At 38.7% G+C, this 26,575-nt stretch overlaps 1 protein-coding gene across 1 annotated transcript in view; it reads right to left on the bottom strand.

The window, feature by feature from the left end:
• The window catches only part of LOC124709511, a 45,796-nt gene extending 21,002 nt beyond the window's left edge, over positions 1 to 24,794 (bottom strand). The window contains exons 1-2 of the mRNA XM_047240844.1: positions 24,772 to 24,794; positions 13,293 to 13,518 (exon numbers count right to left, since the gene is read on the bottom strand). Coding sequence (XP_047096800.1) covers positions 13,293 to 13,468 — 176 coding nt within the window. The 5' untranslated portion in view covers positions 13,469 to 13,518; positions 24,772 to 24,794. The remainder of the gene's footprint in view (positions 1 to 13,292; positions 13,519 to 24,771) is intronic.
• Positions 24,795 to 26,575: the final 1,781 nt, after the last annotated feature.

Here is a 26,575-nt window from a genome sequence, read left to right as displayed (position 1 = left end):
GGTATCTCAGATAGTTACTGTGATTGTGCTAAGAGACTGTTGCCTCATCTTGTTGCCCTTAACCAAAGGCTTCATCTCCATTTATACTCCGCAAGCCACCCAACAGTGTGTGGCGGAGGGCTTCATGAGGTAGTCACTGAACCAGACATACTATGTGAACGTCAGCCTTCACTTAATCTACTGGAAGTTTTAAACTCAAACAGTTACACTGACTACTCGCCTATTTTGTGTTCTGGTTCATTAATGTTCCAGGACAGAGAAGAGTGAATAATGTTGTTATTAATAAACCAATTGGTTGGTATTTACCTGGGTGTAGGTTCTGCACCGAGCCCAGCACGAGTCACTTCAAAGGTAATCATTATTTTGTACTCAGAAATGCCACAACAAACATCATGCAGAATTACAAAAAATTTAAATAAAAATCAAACATAATCGCATAGGTGAGTGTTACCCACAGTAAGCTTATCAGCATTCCTTCAAGAATGCAATAACAAAGCATGCGAAAGCACTCTCGCTGAAAATGTAGCAGATATTACAATCAATCATATGTAGTAGATTTAATTTTTTAGGGTGAATGTCAGTTACTTTTTGGACAAATAAAGTGCATCGGGAGGTTTAAAAATATTTGGAATTTATTTATTTAAAACTGGTTACTTTTTCCAGCTACTTGTTTTCTAGAAACTTTATTTCAGCTCCTACTTCAATATCACTTAGTTTTTCTTGCTGTGTTTTACTAGCAAACATTTTTCTGCAATGGTTACATAATACCAGTTATCTCTCATTAACAGTATATTTAATCTTTATGCCTCACTTGCTTCTATCTTCATTTCTTTATGTTCTGTTACAGATTATCATGGATACATAAATTGGAGGTATTTATTGATCCCATCTCTTACATGAAACCGAGCGAGGTGGCGCAGTGGTTAGACACTGGACTCGCATTCGGGAGGACGACGGTTCAATCCCGCGTCCGGCCATCCTGATTTAGGTTTTCCGTGATTTCCCTAAATCACTCCAGGCAAATGCCGGGATGGTTCCTTACAAAGGGCACGGCCGACTTCCTTCCCCGATGAGACCGATGACCTCGCTGTCTGGTCTCCTTCCCCGAAACAACCAACCAACCATCTTACATGAACATTATAATGATCTCATCTCTCACATGAACATTATAAGTCTACACTTCAATGTTTCTCTCAAAAGTATTCTTTCTGCTTACAAATTACATATTAACAATTTCTATTACCCGCATATCTACTGTGCAGATAAATTATTTTCTTGCTAGATTCAATGATTACTTAACAGTGAGGTGATTGGAAACTGAGCACTTGTTCACTTATTGATATGACTGGGAAATAAGAAATAATTCAGGATGGCTACCAAAACCTGAATTTGTATAGTTAGAGGGGAAATTTAATCTAGCTCATCAAAAAACTATCCCAGTGTTTCTCACTTGGTTGCCACATAGTTAACCATTGCTACTGCTTACACTACTGTTATTTCTCAAACCTGTTATTTAGATTTTAACAGAAATTCGTAATGTACATACATTAAAAAAAGCTTTACATCACCCCGGTTCCTAGAAAACCTGAAGAAATACGTTGACTGTGGATATTGTATCACAGACACAGTCCCTTTGACTGTTCAGAGATGTCACTAAACCTGCCCAAAGATGTAAACAACCATGAATTGAGCAACGCCTATAAGACGGAGGAGGCCCGATATCTGATAATTTCCAGTCATTCCACCAGGAAGGAAGTACACGTGTTGTCTGTAGTTCAACCATGCCTCGACGGTCAATACTGTGGTTCTATTGCGTCCACATTGTTACTTTTTGCCAGGAAGGGCTCTCAACAAGGGAAGTGTCCAGGCATCTCAGAGAGAACCATAGCTATGTTGTTCGGACATGGAGGAGGTAGAGAGAGACAGGAACTACCGATGACATGCCTCGCTCAGGCCGCCCAAGGGCTACTACTGCAGTGGATGACTGCTACCCATGGATTATGGCTCAGAGGAACCCTGACAGCAATGCAACCATGTTGAATAATGCTTTTCGTGCAGCCGCAGGATGTCATGTTACAATTCAAACTGTTCGCAATAGGCTGCATGATGCGCAACTTCACTCCCGATGTCCATAACGAGGTCCATCTTTGCAACCAAGACACCATGCAGCGTGGTACAGATGGGCCCAACAGCATACCAAATGGACCGCTCAGGATTGGCATCACATTCTCTCCATTGATGAGTGTCACATATGCCTTCAACCAGGCAATCGTCAGAAACATGTTTGGCGGCAACCCGGTCAGGCTGAATGCCTTAGACACACTGTCCAGTGAGTGTAGTAAGGTGGAGGTTCCTTGCTGTTTTGAGATGGCATTATGTGGGGCCGACGTATGCTGCTGGTGATCGTGGAAGGTGCTGTAACGACTGTACAATATGTGAATGCCATCCTTCAACTGATAGTGTAACCATAACGGTAGCATATTGGTGAGGCATTCGTCTTCATGGATGAAATTCACGCCCCCGTCATGCACATCTTGTGAATGACTTCCTTCAGGATAACAACATCACTCAACTAGAGTGCCCAGCATGTTCTTCAGACATGAACCCTATTGAACATGCCTGGGATAGACTGAAAATGGATGTTTATGGATGATGTGACCAACCAACCACTCTGAGGGATCTACGCCGAATTGCCGTTGAGGAGTGGGACAATCTGGACCACAGTGACTTGATGAACTAGTGGATAGTATGCCACGGCGAATACAGGCATGCATCAATGCAAGAGTACATGCTACTAGGTATTAGAGGTACCAGTGTGTACACCAATCTGGACCACCACCTCTGAAGGTCTCATTGTATAGTGGTACAACATGCAATGTGTGGTTTTCATGAGCAATAAAAAGGGCAGAAATGATGTTTATGTTGATCCCTATTCCAATTTTCTGTACAGGTTCTGGAACTCCTGGAACCGAGATGACACAAAATATTTTTTGATGTGTGTTTAAACATGAAGAAGATAATGCTGTATATATCCTCATATCTTTGACAAGAGAATTTTTATTTTATTTTAATTTTTAAAGGAGATATTTCTATTTCTCTATTTGTTTAAACAATTTTAGTGTCGATTCCTTACACCACTTTTGACTAATGGCGTAAGGGATTTTATAATTGCATGCAGTAACACAAACATAGTTAATGAATGGCATGATGGAACCACTAAAAACTATTGTAATGAATATTATTAACAAAAAACTATTTTTGATCCAGCAACCATTTTCAAGTCACAAATAAACAAAACACTGAATTTGAGTAATGTTCCTTGGTGTCTATGCTGTATTTTAAATAAATATATCAGACAAAACATTAGTCACCTCTGGACACATCACACTAATGGCATGTAATACCACCTCCGTCCTTAATAATCATCCCAGTTTGATGAGGAATAGTGTTCAACAGTTTCTTTAGGTATGCCAAGTCCAACTGAAGCAATTTACTAATGCGTAAATCCTGTAGAGTTACCAAATTGAGGGGATGTTGACAACTATGTTTCACCTGCTGCTCCAAATATTTCCAGAGATTTTCTGTGGGATTAAGGTCATGTCGTTAAATGGGCCATTCAAGATGTGACAGAATGCTTGAGTGTTCATCAAATTAGGAATGTGTGTGCATCCCTGTTAGCATGGCTGTTGTCATGTTAGACAGTGCAAGCGTTCATGCATACTTCTTGTAGATGTAGAAGACACATAATCACTGAGAATGTTGAAGCAAGCAGGCTAGTTCATATTCACGATAACTTGAATGAGTGGGGCCAATTCATCACAGAATGATTCCACATTCCACACATTGTGGGTACTCACTAGAATGCCCCAGAAAGAAATGCAACTGATTACATATTGAGACTTCAAACGCGTTAATTTATCTGAACTTGCAACTAAGATGCAAGAAATAGCTCAGGGAACATCTCTTATTCCTTCCTCAGATATAAACAAAACTTCATTAACGAACTCACTCAACTATATGACAAATATGCTTCCCTAAAGACTGGAAATGTAAGAAGGAAACCTGTACTTTGGCTAACTGAAGAACTAAATCAGCTCACAAATCTCAGAGACCCTGCAGATCAGGCATACTAACAATGCCTCAAGCCTGAAAATCATATTGCTTACAAGAAGAGGCAAAACAGAATCCTTCAAGCAGTGAGAAATGCAAAACTCAGGCATGCCCATAGATTTACTGGCAAAGGATATATATCAGCTGTCCTACAGAAAAACCGGCATCGTTCTGGTATAGGCAAAGTAAAAGCTCCAGCCAATATCATTGTCCCAGCTGAAGAAAGTGATGCAGTACTTCACATTACCTACAACAGTTGAACTACAAATGAAACACAGGGTCATTGATTACTTTATGGAGGTACCGGACTGAAGCCATGAAAAATTCTATCTAAAACATCTATCAAAAAATCCATCATGTGAATCAGATCAGCTTCTACTGCACACGATGACAACACAGTCCAAATGATGAAGCCAAGTGCATTGCAATGGTTTCACTCACGCTTGTCATCTTGCCAGTAATGTGTCGTGTCTGGCACCGTAAAGTCACAAAGGAGACAGATAGAATCAGGCATCCCACAACATTTGGTATTTCTTTTCATTATACATAAATGATGTGTCATCAGTTTTGTCTTACTGCAAATACCACTTGTACACTAATGACCTCCAGTTGATCTAACAATAAGTGCAAAACCAATAAATCTGAAGAGAGCTATTGAGAATCTCCGTTCTGACATGTCTTCACTATCAAAATGAGTGAGGGATATAGGGTTAAAGCTCAACCCATGCAAAACTCAAGCACTACTCGTTGGTAAATGGAAATGTCGTGTGGCTAGGGCCTCCCGTCGGGTAGACCGTTCGCCTGGTGCAGGTCTTTCAATTTGACGCCACTTCGGCGACCTGCGCGTGGATGGGGATGAAATGATGATGATTAGGACAACACAACACCCAGTCCCTGAGCGGAGAAAAATCTCCGACCCAGCCGGGAATCGAACCCGGGCCCTTAGGATTGACAGTCTGTCACGCTGACCACTCAGCTACCGTGGCGGACGCTACTTGTTGGTCATTCTAGGCATATTAGTCCGAAATATCAGGAATCTCTACTATCTTAAATGGGATAAATATCAACTCATCTCCTTCAGCAAAGAGTCTAGGACTTATAATAGATGAAAATCTAAAATGGACTGAGCATGTAACAACAGTGTACAAGGAGGCATCAGCAGCTCTCCATCCCCTACAAAAATACGAGGTGTGATTGGAAAGTTTTAAGACTGGGCTTGTAATTTTATAATGGTGGTACTTACGTGCTACTGTGATGAATCTCCTTCAAAACAGCCCCTTCTGACTGAACACACTGGTTCCAACAGCACTTTTGGAAACATTCCCGGAAATTTTTTTTCTGAAGTGTGTTAAGAATTCTCTCCATATTTGCCTGGATGTCTTCAATCAAGTCAAATCGCTCCCCGTTGAGTGAAAATTTCAGTTTAGGAAATGGATAGAAGTCCACAGGGGCCATATCAGGGGAATATGGCGGTTATGGAAACACAGGAATTTTGAGTTTGGTCAAAAATTTAACAATGGAGAAGGCACGAGGAGCTGGAGCACTGTCATGGTGTAGCACCCAAATCCTGTCTTTCCACAATGCGGGCCTTTTCTTCTGCAACTTTTGGCACAAACACTCAAGGACACATATTTAGTATTCCTGGTTAATTGTCTGTCCTCCATGGGTAAGTTCATGATGCACAATACTGGTAGAATCGAAAAAAATCACCAACACTGTCTTCACCTTCTCCTGACTTTGCCATGCTTTTTTCAGTCGTTGTGAACCTGGAGTCTTCCATTGTGAAGACTGCACTTTGGTTTCAGGATCATATCCATATACCTATGATTCATCACCTGTAATTACCCTGTTTAACAAATCTGGGTAATATTTAGTCCAGTTAACCAGTTCTTGGCACACTTTAAGTCGGTACTGACTCTGGTCACTTGACAACACTTTTGGAATGAATTTTGTGGACACTCGACACATATTCAGATCTTCAGTTAAAATTGACTGAAATGCATAGGAACTTAAATTAAGTTCATCAGCCATCTCCCTAATTGTAAGCCTACAATCAGAGCGCACAAAGTCACACAATTTCACAATATTTTCATTCGTTTTTGAGGTGGAAGGACGGTCGGACTGTGGTTCATCTTCAAATGATTCACAGCTATTTTTAAATCTGTTGAACCAGACAAAAACATTTGGCTGGCTCATACAGTTATTTCCAAAAGCTGTTTTTAATAGTTTGTAAGTCTCAGAAGCTGGTTTCCCAGTTTTAAAACAAAATTTCACACAAACTCGTTACTCTGTTTTTACACCCATTTTCACACAGACAGAATCCAGCAACAAGCCCTTAGACCTGCACTCAGCCAGCTGCCATAATGAACTGAATAAAGGAAACACAGTTTCCTATCAGAGGGCATTCAAGGACAAGGCAATGACTCACTCCCCACCCTCCATGTACCTGCCCGCCAAACCAGTAAGCAGTAGCGGATCCATTCTTAAAACTTTCCAATCACACTTCATACACACAGCTCTTCCCTCTTGCCCTGAAAAACAAACTTGTACAAACACCTACACTTCCAATGACTGATAACAGCAATGTTATCCTGCAACACCTTTCTCTGGAAAGCTCAAGGCACCTGGAACTGGTTATGACAGCCTGTGTTCATTATATCTGTGATGTTTGACTCTTTGATCATATTTCACCATCACATGCACAGCTATCTTTGCTGTGCAGAGAAAAGTGCAGACATTTTCATATCCTTTGTGTTCTCTACTGTCTTACCAACATACACTGTCCCCATATCTCTCTTTGACCTTAATACTAATGTCTGAACAACACAGCAGAAACACCTGTTCCCATCGGAGCAAAACCCTTTCTGTCTCTCTCCATCATTTCAGCCACTTTCTCGACATCCTTGCCAGTAGTAGGAACCCGACTCAGGAATAGCCTCCATTCTTTTTATGTCTGCCACTAATCTTATTATTATATTATTATTATTTCTTTCTTTTCTCAGACGTTATGTCTGGTCAAAAATGGAAAGTGACGCGGACCTTGATCAAGCGTGACTTCCTTTTAACTGTACGGTATATGTTATATTGCATTTAGGAACTTTCGGGTAATTGAACATGTATCAATAATTACGGATTTCTGTAGTTGTATATATAAGTTTGGACGTAGCTGTATTGCATTGATGTACTGGTGGATATTGTGTGGTATGACTCCTGTAGTTGATAGTATAATTGGTATAATGTCAACTTTATCCTGATGCCACATGTCCTTGACTTCCTCAGCCAGTTGGATGTATTTTTCAATTTTTTCTCCTGTTTTCTTTTGTATATTTGTTGTATTGGGTATGGATATTTCGATTAGTTGTTAATTTCTTCTTTTTATTGGTGAGTATGATGTCAGGTTTGTTATGTGGTGTTGTTTTAACTGTTATAATGGTTCTGTTCCAGTATTATTTGTATTCATCATTCTCCAGTACATTTTGTGGTGCATACTTGTATGTGGGAACGTGTTGTTTTATAAGTTTATGTTGTAAGACAAGCTGTTGATGTATTATTTTTGCTACATAAGTCATGCCTTCTGGGGTATTCTGTATTTGCTAGTATTGTACATCCGCTTGTGATGTGATCTACTGTTTCTATTTGTTGTTTGCAAAGTCTGCATTTATCTGTTGTGGTATTGGGATCTTTAATAATATGCTTACTGTAATATCTGGTGTTTATTGTTTGATGCTGTATTGCAATCATGAATCCTTCCGTCTCACTGTATATATTACCTTTTCTTAGCCATGCGTCGGATGCGTCTTGATCGATGTGTGGCTGTGTTAGATGATACGGGTGCTTGCCATGTAGTGTTTTCTTTTTCCAATTTACTTTCTTCATATCTGTTGATGTTATGCGATCTAAAGAGCTGTAGAAGTGGTTATGAAATTGCAGTGGTATATCCGATGTATTTATATGAGTGATTGCTTTGTGTATTTTGCTAGTTTCTGCTCGTTCTAGAAAGAATTTTCTTAAATTGTCTACCTGTCCATAATGTAGGTTTTTTATGTCGATAAATCCCCTCCTTCCTTCCTTTCTGCTTAATGTGAATCTTTCAGTTGCTGAATGTATGTGATGTATTCTATATTTGTGGCATTGTGATTGTGTAAGTGTATTGAGTGCTTCTAGGTCTGTGTTACTCCGTTTCACTACTCCAAATGAGTAGGTCAATATTGGTATAGCATAAGTATTTATAGCTTTTGTCTTGTTTCTTGCTGTCAATTCTGTTTTCAGTATTTTTGTTAGTCTTTGTCTATATTTTTCATTTAGTTCTTCTTTAATATTTGTATTATCTATTCTTATTTTTTGTCTGTATCCTAGATATTTATAGGCATCTGTTTTTTCCATCACTTCTATGCAGTCGCTATTTTTCTTATACACTCCTGGAAATGGAAAAAAGAACACATTGACACCGGTGTGTCAGACCCACCATACTTGCTCCGGACACTGCGAGAGGGCTGTACAAGCAATGATCACACGCGCGGCACAGCGGACACACCAGGAACCGCGGTGTTGGCCGTCGAATGGCGCTAGCTGCGCAGCATTTGTGCACCGCCGCCGTCAGTGTCAGCCAGTTTGCTGTGGCATACGGAGCTCCATCGCAGTCTTTAACACTGGTAGCATGCCGCGACAGCGTGGACGTGAACCGTATGTGCAGTTGACGGACTTTGAGCGAGGGCGTATAGTGGGCATGCGGGAGGCCGGGTGGACGTACCGCCGAATTGCTCAACACGTAGGGTGTGAGGTCTCCACAGTACATCGATGTTGTCGCAAGTGGTCGGAGGAAGGTGCACGTGCCCGTCGACCTGGGACCGGACCGCAGCGACGCACGGATGCACGCCAAAACCGTAGGATCCTACGCAGTGCCGTAGGGGACCGCACCGCCACTTCCCAGCAAATTAGGGACACTGTTGCTCCTGGGGTATCGGCGAGGACCATTCGCAACCGTCTCCATGAAGCTGGGCTACGGTCTCGCACACCGTTAGGCCGTCTTCCGCTCACGCCCCAACATCGTGCAGCCCGCCTCCAGTGGTGTCGCGACAGGCGTGAATGGAGGGACGAATGGAGACGTGTCGTCTTCAGCGATGAGAGTCGCTTCTGCCTTGGTGCCAATGATGGTCGTATGCGTGTTTGGCGCCGTGCAGGTGAGCGCCACAATCAGGACTGCATACGACCGAGGCACACTGGGCCAACACCCGGCATCATGGTGTGGGGAGCGATCTCCTACAGTGGCCGTACACCACTGGTGATCGTCGAGGGGACACTGAATAGTGCACGGTACATCCAAACCGTCATCGAACCCATCGTTCTGCCATTCCTAGACCGGCAAGGTAACTTGCTGTTCCAACAGGACAATGCACGTCCGCATGTATCCCGTGCCACCCAACGTGCTCTAGAAGGTGTAAGTCAACTACCCTGGCCAGCAAGATCTCCGGATCTGTCCCCCATTGAGCATGTTTGGGACTGGATGAAGCGTCGTCTCACGCGGTCTGCACGTCCAGCACAAACGCTGGTCCAACTGACGCGCCAGGTGGAAATGGCATGGCAAGCCGTTCCACAGGACTACATCCAGCATCTCTACGATCGTCTCCATGGGAGAATAGCAGCCTGCATTGCTGCGAAAGGTGGATATACACTGTACTAGTGCCGACATTGTGCATGCTCTGTTGCCTGTGTCTATGGGCTTGTGGTTCTGTCAGTGTGATCATGTGATGTATCTGACCCCAGGAATGTGTCAATAAAGTTTCCCCTTCCTGGGACAATGAATTCACGGTGTTCTTATTTCAATTTCCAGGAGTGTATTTGTCTGTTCCAAAAGCCATATTTATATCATTGCTGAATACTTCTGTTATCTTTAGTAATTGGTTGAGTTTTTGATTTGTTGCTGCCAGTAGTTTTAGATCATCCACATATAGCAAATGTGTGATTTTGTGTGGGTATGTTCCAGTAATATTGTATCCATAATTTGTATTATTTAGCATGTTGGATAGTGGGTTCAGAGCAAGGCAGAACCAGAAAGGACTTAATGAGTCTCCTTGGTATATTCCACGCTTAATCTGTATTGGCTGTGATGTGATATTATTTGAATTTGTTTGGATATTAAGTGTGGTTTTCCAATTTTTCATTACTATGTGTAGGAACTGTATCAATTTAGGATCTACTTTGTATATTTCCAATATTTGTAGTAACCATGAGTGGGGTGCACTATCAAAAGCTTTTTGGTAATCAATGTATGCGTAGTGTAGCGACCTTTGTTTAGTTTTAGCTTGATATATCACCTCTGCATCTATTATCAGTTGCTCTTTACATCCTCGTGCTCCTTTGCAACAGTCTTTTTGTTCTCCATTTATAATTTTGTTCTGTGTTGTATGTGTCATTAATTTCTGTGTAATTACTGAAGTTAATATTTTGTACATTGTTGGTAGGCATGTTATGGGGTGATATTTAGCTGGGTTTGCTGTGTCTGCTTGATCTTTAGGTTTCAGATAAGTTATTCCATGTGTAAGTGTATCAGGGAATGTGTATGGGTCTGCAATGTAACTGTTAAATAATTTAGTTAGATGTGAATGTGTTGAGGTGAACTTCTTTAGCCAGAAATTTGCTATTTTATCTTTTCCAGGGGCTTTCCAATTGTGAATAGAATTAATTGCTCGGGTGACTTCATGTTACAAAATTATCACTTCAGGCATTTGTGGTATCATCTTGTATGTCTCTGTTTCTGCTTGTATCCACCGTGCATGCCTGTTATGTTGTACCAGGTTTGACCATATGTTGCTCCAGAAGTGTTCCATGTCTGTTATGTTTGGTGGATTGTCTATTTTAATGTGTGTGTTATCTATTGTCTGGTAAAATTTGTTTTGGTTTGTGTTGAATGTTTGGTTTTGTTTCCTTCTATTTTCACTTTTTTTGAATCTTCTAAGTCGTTTGGCCAATGCTTGTAATTTCTGCTTCTTTTCATCTAAGTGCTCTATCGCTTCTTGTTGTGGGATTTTACCTAACCTTTTTCGTTTTTTTTCTGACATTTCATTTCTTATAAATTGTGTTAGCTGTCCGATGTCTTTCCTCAGTTTTTCTATTCTGATCTGTAGCCTGTGTTGCCATGCTGGTTTTGTGGGTTTCTTCTGTGTGTTGGTTGGTTCTGATCTCTGCCTAGTGTGTATATTTAGTGTAGTGAGTGCTCCTATATAAACCAGTAGTTGTAACTCTTCCATAGTTGTGTTTTCATTTATTTTGTTGTGTATGATTGTGTTGATAGTTTTTATTGTTGTCTCGACTTGTGGGTTATTTGGCGGTCTATGCAAGAATGGTCTAATGTCTGCATTTGTGTCTTTGTATTCTATATATGTCAGCTGAAATTTTTCTTCTATAACTAACATGTGTGTTACTTTGAGTTCTATTTTGCTTGTTCTGGTGGCTGTCTTAAGATTTCGTTTTCCTCTGATTGTTTAATTGATGCGTGTTGTTCTTTGTTTGTTTGCTCTGGGATGTTTGAGTCCATTACTGAATTTTCTTCTTCTTCTGATTGCACATTATTTTGTTCCAGTATTTGTTGTACTTGTTGCTTGATGTTTTCTAATTCTGACTTGGATATCCTGTTATTTTTGATTATTACACGGATCTGATCAGCTAGTCGTTGTTCTGTTAAAAATTTTAATTCTGGGTATCTGATAATAAATAATGTGTATACTTGTGATCTGTATCCAGTTGTGTTGGTTCCTAGGTTTGTTGCTTGGTAATAACAGAACATGAGGTGCTGATTAACTTCATCTGACCATCTCATCCTCTGTCTTTGTTTTCCTTCTAGGGTGGTTGCAGGAAGCATATCCTGCAAAACACCTCTATTTGTATTTAAATCATTTTCCAGTTGGCTAGCAGTGTCGTTACCATTGTGGGCGGGCATAGGGTTCAAACGTCGTCCCTGACCATGACGGCGCTTGTCCGAGGCTTCTTTAGTTCTGTCCTGAACCAACTAATCGCACTAAAAAGGGGGGTTAGCCCTATTAGTGGTTTGTTCTTTTCGTCACCTTTTACGAATGGCAGAACATACCGGAGGCCTATTCTTTTCCCGGGCCTCCACGGGGTTTGTTATTATTATTATTACTATTATCACTATTACTGGCAGCAGCTGTAGTAGTACAAGTATTGCCAGTATTTATTATTTTATTATTATTTACTGACATTACCACTTCAGACACTCAAATCATTTTAATACTATCTGTCATATTAAAACTGACTGAAGGAGAAGAGATACTGTATGTGTGAATCCCTCGGCTGATGTAAGAGGGGGCCAAATGGCCCTAATCAGATCTAGTTAAATAAATAAATGCCTCATTCTGCCATTGGTAAACTCAACATGTTGCATTATTTGAAAAAAAAAGGCAAAATCATGACATCAGCACTGAAACTGCACACACTTCCAGTCAACTACTGTCCATTTTCTGTCATTTGGCCCACTGAAGATGTGCAGTTTAGATGCTGCTGTGATGCAATGGCCTTCTGCAAGGCATCAGACTCCAATTGTACTTTGCAATGTTCACTCGGAAACTAGTTGAGGTTGATCTGCATTCACTGATAACAGCTGTTCCTTTTTGGTTTGAAACCATCTGTCACTAACAAGGCATGACAATCTTCCGTCATCCCTGTCGGTTGGGATCTTTTTGCAACCACTCAGTTACATGGCTTGTACACATAGTCGACAGTAAGTATTGATACATCCACAAATTATGCAACATCCATGGTGTGGTCACTAGCATGTCCAGATATCACTGCTCCTTTCTGCCATTGTATCACATCTTTATGTCAACCCACCAATGTACAGCAGTTCTGGACAACCAACTGGCATATACACATAACTTCACTGCCACAAGTTACATTCATTATGGAGTGTCACATTACCACCCAGTACCAGTTCCGTATCACCCATAGTCTGCTCTTTTAAGGGAGTTGGGGGTCGGGGGCACTTGTGTATTTTGTCCAGTGAGCTTACACTGAAGCTGTGCAGCACTGTCTACAGAAAATATTTTTGTTACACTGTTATAGGCAAAGTGACAAAAAACCACTCAGTATTAAAAGTATCATCATGAATATGTATTAAACATTCACTCAGCATTAAAAGTATCAAGAATAAGTATTAAAAGTAAACATACCCGAATGTGGGCGGCACTGACAGCTGGCTACGCCGCCCACAGTCAATCGGTGTAAACCGGTGGACAGGTGTAACCATGGGCTTGCAGCGGGGCCGTCTTGTCCCACAGCCCATAGGCAGTGAGCGCCGCCCGTTATACCCACACGTCTGGCTGCGCTTGTCAATCCAGAAATGCATGAGGAACTTTCCATCAAGTGTGAATGTGATTTTCACCAGAAAGCTTTCACCTGCATGCAACATAATTGCCAAAATCAGTAACCCACCTACGCTTTATGGGTAGTGTAAATAATAAATGCAATAATTTCTCCCATAAATGTACCTATACACTGTAAATATACTGTGACAGAGGGTACATTTTGGCATATGACACAAGAATATATTCTGAGCGAAACATTATTAATCTGATTTTATCTTAACATCTCTATGGGATTAATTACACAGGGGACAGAAAACTAAAAATTGCCCTATGACAGCAAGTTCTACAAATTATTTAAAGGAGTTTTGTGACATCAATTGCACCATTTTTTGGGTGTATGTCAGTTTCAGTTTATGAAAATTTAAGCTTATTTACCTTGCCCCCATTCCTTCTTAGCAAATGGAATTAAGATTAGTATAAAAAGTGCCTCTACAAGTTCATAGGCCTCCACAGCCAGTGTCATTCTGAATAAAATAATTTTGGATGTTGGGCTCCATCATTTTAAAACACTAAACCAACTAAATTGTCAATGTCTTGGCTAACTTGCTGTGGTGTCCTTCAGGGTGGTTAACCAAGAGTTAACTAGGGAATTAACTCCCTGAAAACAAGCACAGTAAGTCAGTCAAAACGTTGGAAATTCAGCTGCTTCAGTGTTTTAAAATGACATGGCCTAACACAAAAAAATTTTATTCAAAAAGTGCTTTTGAAATATGATACAGCTGGCCAAAGAAAGAAAAAGTTCACTATGAATTTTATCAAATATTTTACCAGAATGGGGCAGAGAAACAATAACATGAAAATTTAAAGTGAATACTACGAGAGCAATGTCTAGTCAGCAAGAAGGATGAGGTGGGAGTAGGAAAGCGCTCGGAAGAAGAGTAAAGGGCAGAGGAGGAGAGGAGACAGGTAACTAAGCACAAATTGTGCTAGAGACATTACAAATAAATACAATCAGTGGGCAATCAATATTGTTGTTGCTGTTGGTAGCAGTGTGGCCTTCAGTCAGAAGAATGGTTTGACACAATTATCCACACTAGTCTACCCTTAGCAAACCTCTTCATCTCTGCAAAACTACTGCAACCTACATTCTTTTGAACCTGCTAAATGTATTCAAGGCCTTGGTCTCCCTCTACAGGTTTTATCCCCCACACTTTCCTACCTTATCAAACTGACAATCCTTGGTGCCTCAAAATGCATCCTATCAACCAATCATTCTTTTAGTCAAGTTGTGCCATAAATTTTTATTTATTTATCTATTTATTTTTATTTAGTCCTAATCCTACATGTATGGAATATATACAAGGATACTGGGCATGGCTAAGTCTTTACAACATAAAATACGGTCTGTATTGCATTGCTAGGGACTAGATATTTAAATAATTTAGCGAAGAATCTTATATACAATACACATCAGAGACAACATACAAAGTAGAATATTCATTATGCATACTTATTTTTGTTGTTTGGTTTCTAGATACTCTGTCAGACCGTAAAACCGATGATCAATTAAATATGCCTTTAGTTCAGCCTTAAAACTACTGAGTTTACTTACTGATTTAATATGGTTAGGCAGATTATTGTAAATTTTTATACCAATATCTAGATAGCCTTTTTGGCACAACAATGTTCTCGCCTGCTTCATATGAAAACCAGATTTTTGTCTTGTACTGTATGCATGCATATCTTCATTTTTAATAAGATACCTGGCTGTCCATTGTTATATGAAAACTGATGTTTCGTAGATAAAAATGCAAGTCAGAGAAAAAATTGGCATTTTTTTGAATATGGGTCTGCATGATTTCCTATTGTTTACACCTTCAATAACTCTTAATATTCTCTTTTGCATCCTGAAAAGTTTAATATTTGTTTTTACATTGCCCCAGAAGATTATGCCATATTTAATTACAGAATAGACATAGGAGTAGTATACATTTAACAGGTTCGCTTTGCTGCAACAGCTTTTTAAGATCCTCATCATTTAGCAGGTTTTGCTTAGTTTTCTTTGCAGATATTCAACGTGTACCTCCCATCTTGTGTTGTTCAGAAGTCCGAGTCCCATAAATTTTGTGCTGTCAAAACTTTCAAGAACTATGTCCCTTAGTTCTATTTGTATATTTGTTCAGTTCAGTACCTCTTCATTGGTTATTGATATACCCACCTAATCTTCAACATTGTTCTATAGAACCAGATTCCAAAAGCTTGTGTTCTCTTCTTGTTGAAATAGTTTGTCATCCATGTTTCACTTTTCTACCTGCCTACACTGCAGACAAATATTTTCAGAAAAGACTTTCTAAACCCTTAAATTTACATTTGATGTAAACAATTCCTATTTTTTAGAAGTTTTTTTCTTACAGAGTATTAAATTAACTCCACATCTGCCACAATCAAATATTTTGCTGTCCAAATAGAAAATCTCTATTACTTTTAGTGTCTCACTTCCTAATCCAGTTTCATCACCATTGGCTGACTACATTTCAATACCCTTGTTTTACTTTTGGTGATGTTCATCTTATAACCTTTTTTTCAAGACATTATACCTTCCATTCGACTGCCCTTCCAAGTCCTTTGCTGTATCTGACAGCATTACATATCACTAACATACCTCAATTCTTTTATTTATTCTTCCTGAACTTTAATGATCCCATTCTAACTCTCAGCCATCTCCCATTCTTTCAATCTGACCAGATCTCATCTCCTTAATTTCCTAACTTACTGCAATTCTTTCCAGTTTTCCTCTACAGTTTATAACCAAAAAATTATGTCCAGAAGCCACATATGCCACTGGAAATGTTTTGCAGTTTAAAATCTGGAAACAAACTCTCTGTCTTACAATTATATAATTTACCTGAAATCTTCAAATGTCTCCATTTATCTGAAATCTTCCAGTCTCCAATTCTCTTCCACATATACAACATTCTTTCATGACTGATGGCACACTGGTATTTCTTAAAGCAAACACAGTCTTTGACAAGTCCCAGCAAGTTCCTCAGTTTTACAGATCTCAAAAAACACATTTTATTTTGTGTCTATTAGGGATCCTTCTGATTCTTGAGGTATTACCATCAAAGTACACCAAAAAGGCTTTGATAGTGGGGGACATAATTTCTTTACTTTTTTTCAGCTAGAATTTGCAATGAATTTATTTGCTGAACAGCTCTTCTTCTTCTTCTTCTTCTTCTTCTTCTGCTTTTACGGCCTCATTGGACCACTTCAGTCAATCATTTCTGGTCCTCTTCTTTGGTATTTTCCCCTTCCGAGTGGCCCAGTATCTCTTCATTCGTTCCGATGCTTTTCGTCGTTCCTCATCTGTAAATACCCTTTTCATTGTATGTCGTTTGTCAATTTTTGGTTTAAATCTTATTTCTGTGTCCCTCAACTTCTTTAAATTTGGCGTTTTGTTCTGCAAATCATCCAGAGTTATTTCCAGTTCTTCCATATCCTCTCTTATTTCCTTAAGCCATCCTCCTTGTTGTTTCAAATTCCAGAGTTTCTCAATAATTTTCCTTGATAATCTGGTTTCTGGTGCCCTCAGAATGCGACCACAAAAAGAGATCCTTTTCTTTCGTATAGTATCGGTGATGGGCTCCAGTTCTCTGTATACCACTTCATTTGGAACTATCCGCCATTGCCCAGCTTTTCGATATTTCTTATTTATGCATGTTCTAGCAATTCTTCTCTCTACTTTTAAAATTTTGTCAATTCTGTTTTTCTGGGTGACTTTAAAAAGAGTTTCACTTCCGTATGTAACCTCTGGTTGAACCACCGTCTTGTAATGTTTTAATTTTGTTTTAATTGATAGACATTTTTTATTGTACGTAGACCATGTTAGTTTTTGAGCTTTTATCATTTTATTAGTTCTTGCTCGCCATGCAGGTTTCTCGTCCAATTTATGTGTTATAATTTCACCCAGGTATTTAAATTGTTTCACTATTTTAATTTCCCTATTGTTCACTGTGATGTGATCTATTACAAGTGGATCCGTTACCATTATTTCAGTCTTTTCAAATGATATCTGGAGTCCTAATTTTTGTGCTATATTTTGTAAGCTTGTTATTTGTTTCGTGGCTTCCTGAATATTATTAGCTAGTAATGCTAGGTCATCAGCAAATCCCAAGCAATTTAGGTTTATTTTATTTTTCTTAGTTCCAATTTTAATATTCATAGGATTTTCCTTGTACCATTCTCTCATTACATATTCAAGCGCACAATTGAATAGCAATGGTGATAAACAATCTCCCTGTCTCAACCCTGTTTTAATCGTAAATGGTTCAGATATTTCTCCTCTAAATTTTACTTTGGATTTGGTGTTTGTTAAGGTTAACTGTATCATTTTTATTAATTTAGGATGAAGTCCAAAATTCCTTAATATTTTCATCATTGAAGATCTATGGATGCAATCATACGCCTTTTTGAAATCTACAAAGGTTATGACTAGTTGTTTTTGCCTTCTTTTGTAGACATCCATAACTAACTTCAAGGTGATTATCTGTTCTGGGCAGCTTCTCCAGGATCTAAATCCTCCTTGATATTCTCCCAGTTCCAGTTCTAGTTGATCTTTACAGCGGTTGTATAGTATTCTTGACATGATCTTATACGTGCAGTCCAAAAGGGAAATTCCTCTATAGTTGTCTGGATTTGATTTTTCTCCTTTCTTATGTAATGGATGTATTATAGCAGTAGTCCAATTTTCTGGTAATTTCTCTTCATTCCAGATTTTTACTATGCATTGGTGTAATGCTATCTTTACTGGTTCTGCTGCATATTTCCAAAGTTCAGCAAACGTTTGATCTTCTCCACTTGCTTTGTAGTTTTTGAGTTCTTTCAAAGCTCTGTAGACCTCATTAATTGTAGGTGGATTTATATTTTCCGCTGGTGTTTTAATTGGGGTTTCTGTGTTTATCTGAAGAAGTTCTGGGGGATCTTCACAATTTAGTAACTTGTTAAATGTTTCTGCTAGAATTTCTGTATTTTTACTATTGCTATGGGCTAGGTTATTATCTTTATCTTTTAACATTAATGTTGGAGGATCATATCTTTGTAATTGTCTGCCAAATATTTTGTAATAGTCTCTTGAGTTTGCTTTTTCACTATTTGTTTCTATCATTAGAAGTATATCTTTTTGGTACTGACGTTTAACTCTCCTTATTATTTTTTGTGTTGTCTTCCTTTGTTTTGTGAGTTCCAAATATGATTTTTCTGTTTTTTCATTTTGATGCCTTAACCAGGCTTGGTGTCGACCCAACACTGCTTCATCACATTCATCGTTCCACCACTGGTGTTTTTTCCTTGGATTTATAGGGGCAACTTGTTCAGCTATTTGTTTCAATTTGGGAATTATTTCTTCCAGATCATCTGTTATTTTTATATCCCTGGTTTGTGCTTCATAATCCTCATTTTGTATCAGTTTATGAGGGTCATAGGTTCTCTTCTTCTTTTGGTGGGATTTTTTCTTTGCTAATGGGGTTAATTTAATTTTAATTTTTATCATGTAATGATCTGATCCGGTATCTGTCCCTCTCAGTACTTTCACATTCTATTAGGAAACCATCCTCAGATTTTGGGAATCTTTTAGCAGACTGGATCAGAAACAATGCATGCTTTCTGCATCAGTCTGTGCAAACCCCACCACAAGTGGTGACAACTTGCAGCAAACAAAAACAGATCAATTTGAGTTCACTTCCAGTACAAGCTATGCCCCAGCATTCTGCTGACTGCACTTTGTACCAAAACATCCAGGAAGGCTAATGTGCCAAGTTTTTCCACATCCAAGGTAACTTGTGTGTTTGAATAGATCAAATTCACTGAGGCTGAAGAACATGGGTAGTGTTATTGCTGAAGGAGGGCACAACAGAAGTGTATCATCAATATAACACCAAAAGCATGAACATTTAAAGCAGCTTACTCTAGTGCTTTCTCACCACTTCAAAATACTGTTGGAATGTCTAAATGAAAACCTTCTCTCCACCCACTCTGCACTGTTCAGTTCCATAAGCTGTAATATAAACTCCATCCTCAAATACTGAAAAATAACTGAATTGCCTTATCTGTTGCATTTTAAACAGTATCTTATTGTTAATATTGTGTGGAGAGAAGACCTGTATTTAAACTGTTATCTATTTCACATAGTATCAATACTGTGGAGTGAGAAACTCTACATCTAATTTGGAATCTGATAAACATAACAAACAATTACTTACACAGACATAAGCAATATACTTTTATCATTGAATATTGCAAAAGATTGTACCATCATTGCAGGATCACTTCAAAATGACAAAAATTAGTGAAACGAGCTCATCATCATGTAAATATAATGAGACAATAACAGGTCAATCACAGAAAAACAGTTTGAAAAATATATATGGTGGTCAGAAACAGTCTGAAAAGCTTGTCAGGTTGTGATGAGAACTAACTGTTAGGAAAAAAATTCGATACCCTATGCAATTTCCGAGTTAATTAGCAACGAAGTCAGCCAATCAGGCCATCGTGTGCTAATTAAAGCGGCTCCCCTCCAAATACAGTGACACCAAACACGTTCTTCATTTGGTTTCCTAAAACCAAACAAGGTGGCAACATAAAAACTGGATATGGGATGGTAGTAAGTATCGAACCTGAACCAAAAACTGAGCAGTCTCATACACTATCACCTATGGCCTACACTATGAGAACAGCTGACACTAATTGTGTCTACCAGGGTGCTTGAATTTATATGTATAACTGCCTGAATGGCTAACTTCAATGTTATTTAACTTGGAAACAGAAAACATACCGAATTTTGTTTTTAACAGTTATTTGTGTTCCACACCCTTAAAAGCTTTTAAGACTGTTTCTGACCACCCTGTGTACAATATGTTGTTCGTCAACCTAACATGGGCTGGGAACCCATTAGAAAGTCAACTTTTGGACTCAATCTCATATCATCATTTAATTTTACTGTGGTATCTTGTAAGATCTTGGTATATTTTGAATTTCCACTTAATTTTTTGGTGGTTGGAAATTCTTCGTTTCATAGTACAACAAAAAAACAATAACAACATATTCGAAGCAGTAACACTAGAATAACAGCTTGTAACCAAACACCAACGTTATGTCAAATACAAAGTTATAAAATATGTCAAAAAGTCTCTCTTCATGCATAATAATTACTATATTCCATAAAAGACCCAAAGCAAAACCAGTTAAAGTTACAGCATTGTTACAAATACTTGTATATTTTTCTTTCTTTTGTTAGAAACTGTCTTCTACCCTTTTAACTTATGGTATATAATGTCTACCTATCATAGTTTCTCTTGCACTTTGTTTCTACTGTAATGGTCTTCAACTGTTCTTTATCAGAGTTTCATTATATCTTCTCACATTCTTATGCAGACATTTACTATAAGTTTTGTTTAATTCAGCATACTGCATCACTTTCCTGTTGTCTTTACTTGAAACTCCTGCATCCTCCTTTAGTGTTCGACTCATTCCATCTGAGATTCTCTTTTCTTTTGCATTCTTTTTGCACGCAACATCTTTCGCTGTTTGCATATGAACCTTTGTTAAATGACTGCTTCTTTGTTGTCTATGTATGTATAATCTTTGTTTTCTAAAATTCAGAGCCTGTCATCATTTTTAAATCAGAGTTTGTGTGTCTGATTTTCTGCTTATTGAGTCTGTGTCTTTCCAGTTTTAAACCAACTTTTACTCTGTACTTTATGAAATTCTAAAGTGGTTTAGGCCGTCACATGCAGTAAAATTCCTTTTTAGTTAACAAATTATTACTTGAGTCTGAAGAGAGGACTACAGGCATCCTCCTCTATAGAATACAACAGACTCTGAAGAAACAATGTGAAGTCCAGAATGGGATAACTTGGTGCGCACAGACAGTGGCCATTTGTGTGTGAGTTGTGCTCTTTCTGCTTTAAAAGAATGACTTTGTCTGCAAGCTTACACATTTTTACAGTCTTTTTTATGATGCCTACCTGTGATGCAATGTCTTCTCTATGTGGTGAGTAGCACTGTTTTCACTCTCAACAGAAAAAGCTACAGTAGGAAATACGATACTATCAGATAAAGAATAAATGAATGGAATTTCCATGGAATTAAATATGAGTGCTTAATGAAAATGATATATTAGTACATTTCAACTTACTAAAGGAATGCAGTGCGATCTCGCATTTCCATTGCTGCAAATAGGTGACATATCAATGGAAAGGTGAAAAATTTCTCTGGATTCAGTCTAATAGGAATTAACATGTGTCAATGGAGAACAGAAACAGGGGAAAAAATGACATCCAGTATGCAGCAGAGACCTTGAAACATTTATGTGTTTATATGCCTGTGGGTTAGAGACAGCATCTAGCACATACCAGGAACTCAAAGACTATGTTATGAAAGATTTGAAATCTTTCAGATTGTTACCCTCCCCGACAGTCATGATCAGAAAATACCTAGGTGAGCATAATCACAAACTGACCAAAAACATGAAACACAAGCAAATTCACACTTTCCATGTCGAAACAGTAAAGTGTGAATTGTTGAAGAAAACAGTAAAGTGTGAATTTTTGAAGAAGTCACTATTGCATTTACAACATGTAATGTCACCCATAAAATTAAACCCAACCCAGTGAAGTCTGATTCCATCCATAACAATTCAAAATATCAAATCAAACTAATGACGTCAAGCATAGTTTGGTACCATGGATGATTAATAAACCATTTTAATATGTTTTCTACCTACCTGTAAGCTAATTAGCATGAAACAAGCAACTATGGGGAAGGGGTGGGAGGGGGTGGAGCATGGAGCTAATGATACTACTTGTCATTGTCTATTCCAATTTCAGTAAGCCATTCATCATCACTATTGATAGCAATGAAGCCACAATAAGCAAACAGAAGTTATATCATTATGCCAGTGGTGACATGCCATCAAAATCTCATCTGAACTGACAAATTAAATGAAAAAGAAAAATACACTAATGAGCAACTGAATGGAATATGTCCCCACCAGTATACAACACTTCATTCAACCAGGATAACAGCAACGGTTTACCATCCTATGGACTTCACTAATCATACTGGGGAGACAAACTAATTCATACAATAATCAATGGTAATGAAGTATCTCCATATGGATGGCAGTTGTCTTTTGTCATACAATTTTCTGTATTCCCTCTATGATCCTCCATTATTGTATTTATTATTCCACAGCAATTACATAAATGTTGAAATGAGATCCAGGTATACACATTGCTCCTGAAAAGTTCTCAGTATCGTTGTATGAGTGTGGTTCAATAGTTTCTATGCCTCTTGAAGTAACTTGCTTGCTGACAAGTTTCTACATTTGAAATCTTCATCTGAATTAGAAGCCAGTGAACAGATTAAGTTTAAGTTTCATAAATGACGTAAAAACTCTTTAGCACGTATCTACTCAACTCCCCAAAATGTTTTCTAACAACAGCCCCTTAAAACTTTAATAAAGACTATCATTTTTTCTCCCTCAATACTTTACAGTTCAACCAGCATGTAAACGTAAATGTAACAAGGATGGTTGTGCGAGAGGTTGGAGGAGGGGGGCAGATGATATTATCCAGAAAAGAGATGTGATGAATATTTTGAGTTCTGTTACTATTATATGTCTTGCATGTTTCTTTGTTCATTTCATTCAGTTTCTAAAGGGGGTTTTCCATTTTATACTTAAAGAATCATACTATTAATCATTTACTTCAAGCGGCTCCCTCTACTCATTATGATTTCTGAGTTTCCATTCAAATGAAATAGTTCAGCGTGATTGAAAGGACGACTGGATTAGCAGATCCAGAAAAGTTTGATCTTTGAGAAGTAATTAACAAGGAAAAGTGCCACAGAGTTGTGTCATTTACCAAGAAAACGTTGAAGACTAAAGCAAAGTACATTAGAATATGACTGTTTTGATTTGTTATGGCAGTTACTCAGGTTTGAGAGGCAGGCAATGTGGACTTATTGCATAAATTGAGAAAAAGCAATCTTATGAACTGGTAAAGTGGTGAAAATAACATACCAGTAGCTATGTGTAAATGGTATGTTACAAACTACAAGAGAATTCTTTGGAGAACAATGACATTGTGCACCATAAAAAAAATGAGCCCACATAGGTAGATTTAAAAATGCACTAAATTGCATTGACAAAGAATTTATCGACATCATATTAGAATGCTATATAAAACACAAACATGTAGCACGTTGTGCAAAATTAAAAAGATTCAGGATGGCTATATTTTTTCATGTGCTCCTCAATGAACAGCAGAAAAAATACAAGATGTAATGTAAAATAATTTCAGTTGAAATTGCGTAGTAAAAAACGTTACATACAGGTACGAGAGGATGGTGACCCTCATTATCGAAGAAACTCATCCAATTTCGTAGTTTAAGAAAATGATGACGGCAAATTTATTAGGAAATGCCAGGACCAGATAATCCAGTTTGTCACAACAATACGTAAACTGTAGCATAAAACACGAAATTCAGAATTATTGGCCCTAAAACATTTATATATGATATCTGCTGACAGGTACTGGGGCAAATACAGTATTAGGCAAAGTTCACATTTGATCTCCGTTTCTGCACCATATGTTGGGATTTTAAATATGCACCGGTACCAGTTACGTGTGAAGAAAGAGCTATGTTACGTGGAATTTGATGAGGAAACAAATGTGCTGATTCTGTGCAATGAAAATAAACCGCTTGTGGCCTTGTAATATTTAATACTAACACTGTAAATTTCCGTATAATTGACTGAAACAAAACTACAATCATCCTGCTGTACGTGCGCTTCTTCTATCTGTTAAAGCTATATTTACTTCTGAACCGTTATTTCACGTGACAGCTTGACAAATAAATATGTGCGAATTTAATATACAGATTAACGTCGTACAACCGTGTAATATGTCTAGCGGTATGTGTTTGAGTTTCAACATCGCCCATTCTGTCATAGCTATAATTATTAGCTGTGTTTCTTCGCGCCGTTATTTTTCATTTCCTCTACGAAAAATATACTATCGGTACAAACAGGTGGAAGCGCACACTTGCAGACGCTATTCTTTGTTCTTTGTGTGTTTACGGTAGACAAACAACTGACACTAGACGATCAACAATTAAGCATTATTGTTAAGAAACGCTAAGGAAATGCTAAATGCATTTCATGTTTCACTTTTTATTGTGAAAACAAATGCCGCACTACAATATTACGACTGTGACTAATAGGACGTCGTAAACAACAGCCACGGTAATGTCTACAAACCCTGTTCAGCTTTCCGAATGTGCCTACCTGACACACCTCAGCGATGTCATTCCACTCCGACAGCATTCCAGCTCTTGATGCCTTATTACTGGCCACCTGGTCACTATTGTGCTCACCAGACAGTACTGTTGATACAACAATCATATTACTTGTGAAAGAAGAACGAGAACACTAGTCATGGCGATGTACACTTCCACAACGCGCATGTCCGGAGCCCACTGGCAGCTGCGTTAACAGCTCCGCTATTGATCACTTCCAAGCTAGGGCGAGACATTCAGGATCTAGGGGTGGAAGGCGCAAGAGCAGCGAAAGCCAGAAATAAAGTCAGTCTTAAAATACACAAAGGCGGAAAACAAATAGAAGAACACGGTGAGAGAAGATGTAAAACACATCAGAGGCAGGAAACATACATTTTGGAAGGCTACAAGAGCCCCAACGTGCAGAACGATAGTGGTCTCTTTGTGTTGCAATTTCGCTGGGATAAAGCGCACTGGGGTCATATTTAAGAGGACTAGGATCCATAATTTTAGATGTTTTGGTACGAACAAGAAACAAATCCTGATGTGGCCACAGAAATTTAAATCTTTTACGATTCGCAGTCGGGGCGACAAGTGAATGCTGCGACAATTCGTTGCAACAGAAGTGTCCTTTCTCTGTCCACTTCAACCTGTGTGCTTCTCTCCGATAAAGGCCGGCGTTTAACAGAAACTTTGTCCTTCCGCCTCGCTTTGACCATGTTCAGCGTCGAAGGACTCTTAATTTAGTTGACTTTATCAAATACGTAACTTACCATACGCCACATTATCCTCGCTCAGTTGCATTATTAAAAAAAAAAACATAACAAGGAAGCGGAGCGAACAGAACTTAACGTACCAATTTTTCAAAAAAGACAAATCGATGACATGTTCTGTGCAAATTCGCAGTTTCCCTTCGAGCATATTGATATGCTCATTTGTAAGTAATGAGTTTAAAATGAGCGAAACGGAGATTAGATCCAAGATCTCGCCGAAATGGAGGTCATAGGAACGGAGTACAAACTCCAATCGCACAAAGATGGGCAACGGATTGGTTGTAGCATTGTGATCTAAGGAAAGTACGAAAAATGTAAATAAATGTATTTTTGGATCCCACTCCAACCAAAAGTGAGATTAGTCATAGCATATTCCTGCAGATGAAACGTGTGAGTTTTGCTCCGACGGAATTAATTTTTAATCTGGAAAACAGTTTTCGCATCTCAGAACTTACACAAATGTCGGCCACCTTTCGAAGTTCAGAAAGCAATGAAGAATTTGTGTTTGGTGAACCCGGGGTTATCAGGCTACGAGCCCTCCAGCCTCGCCAGTCCTCATATTATTGCAAGCTCTGAGTATTCTTCAGTGAGCTCTCAATTGATGTGATTGTTACGCGTTGTGTGTCATACAGTCACCGCATTTACATGGGGCTTCCAAATCCGGATTTAGTAAACCGAATTTCCAATGCCGCTTATGAGCGGTCCAAACTGATTTTGGAAATTCGCGTCTAGTTGCCGGTTTTCCAATTCCGCAATCCATTTTCGCTCCCATGTAAACGCAACCAGTTTTGAAACGTGCTTGGATTGTCAAGGTACGTCTTGTTTTCAGAATATTCGGCTAACGTGAACTTATATGCAGTGAAGCAGAAATATTAGCTAGAGCATGAGCTGTCTAGCTGTAATATTTAAGTGAAGAGAAATAACGATTGTGTTGACTAGCAAATCCGCTGCAGATCTTTTTATGTAAATACGACAGCCAGCGCCGTATTGCTGGGGGAACACAGGTCCACTCCGTCGTCGTCCCCCCCCCCCCCCCCCTTC

Source organism: Schistocerca piceifrons, chromosome 1, assembly GCF_021461385.2.
Source record: "Schistocerca piceifrons isolate TAMUIC-IGC-003096 chromosome 1, iqSchPice1.1, whole genome shotgun sequence".
NCBI classification, from domain to species: Eukaryota; Metazoa; Arthropoda; class Insecta; order Orthoptera; family Acrididae; genus Schistocerca; species Schistocerca piceifrons.
Note: the sequence above shows the minus strand (reverse complement) of the source record. Positions and strands in the feature narration are given on the sequence as shown.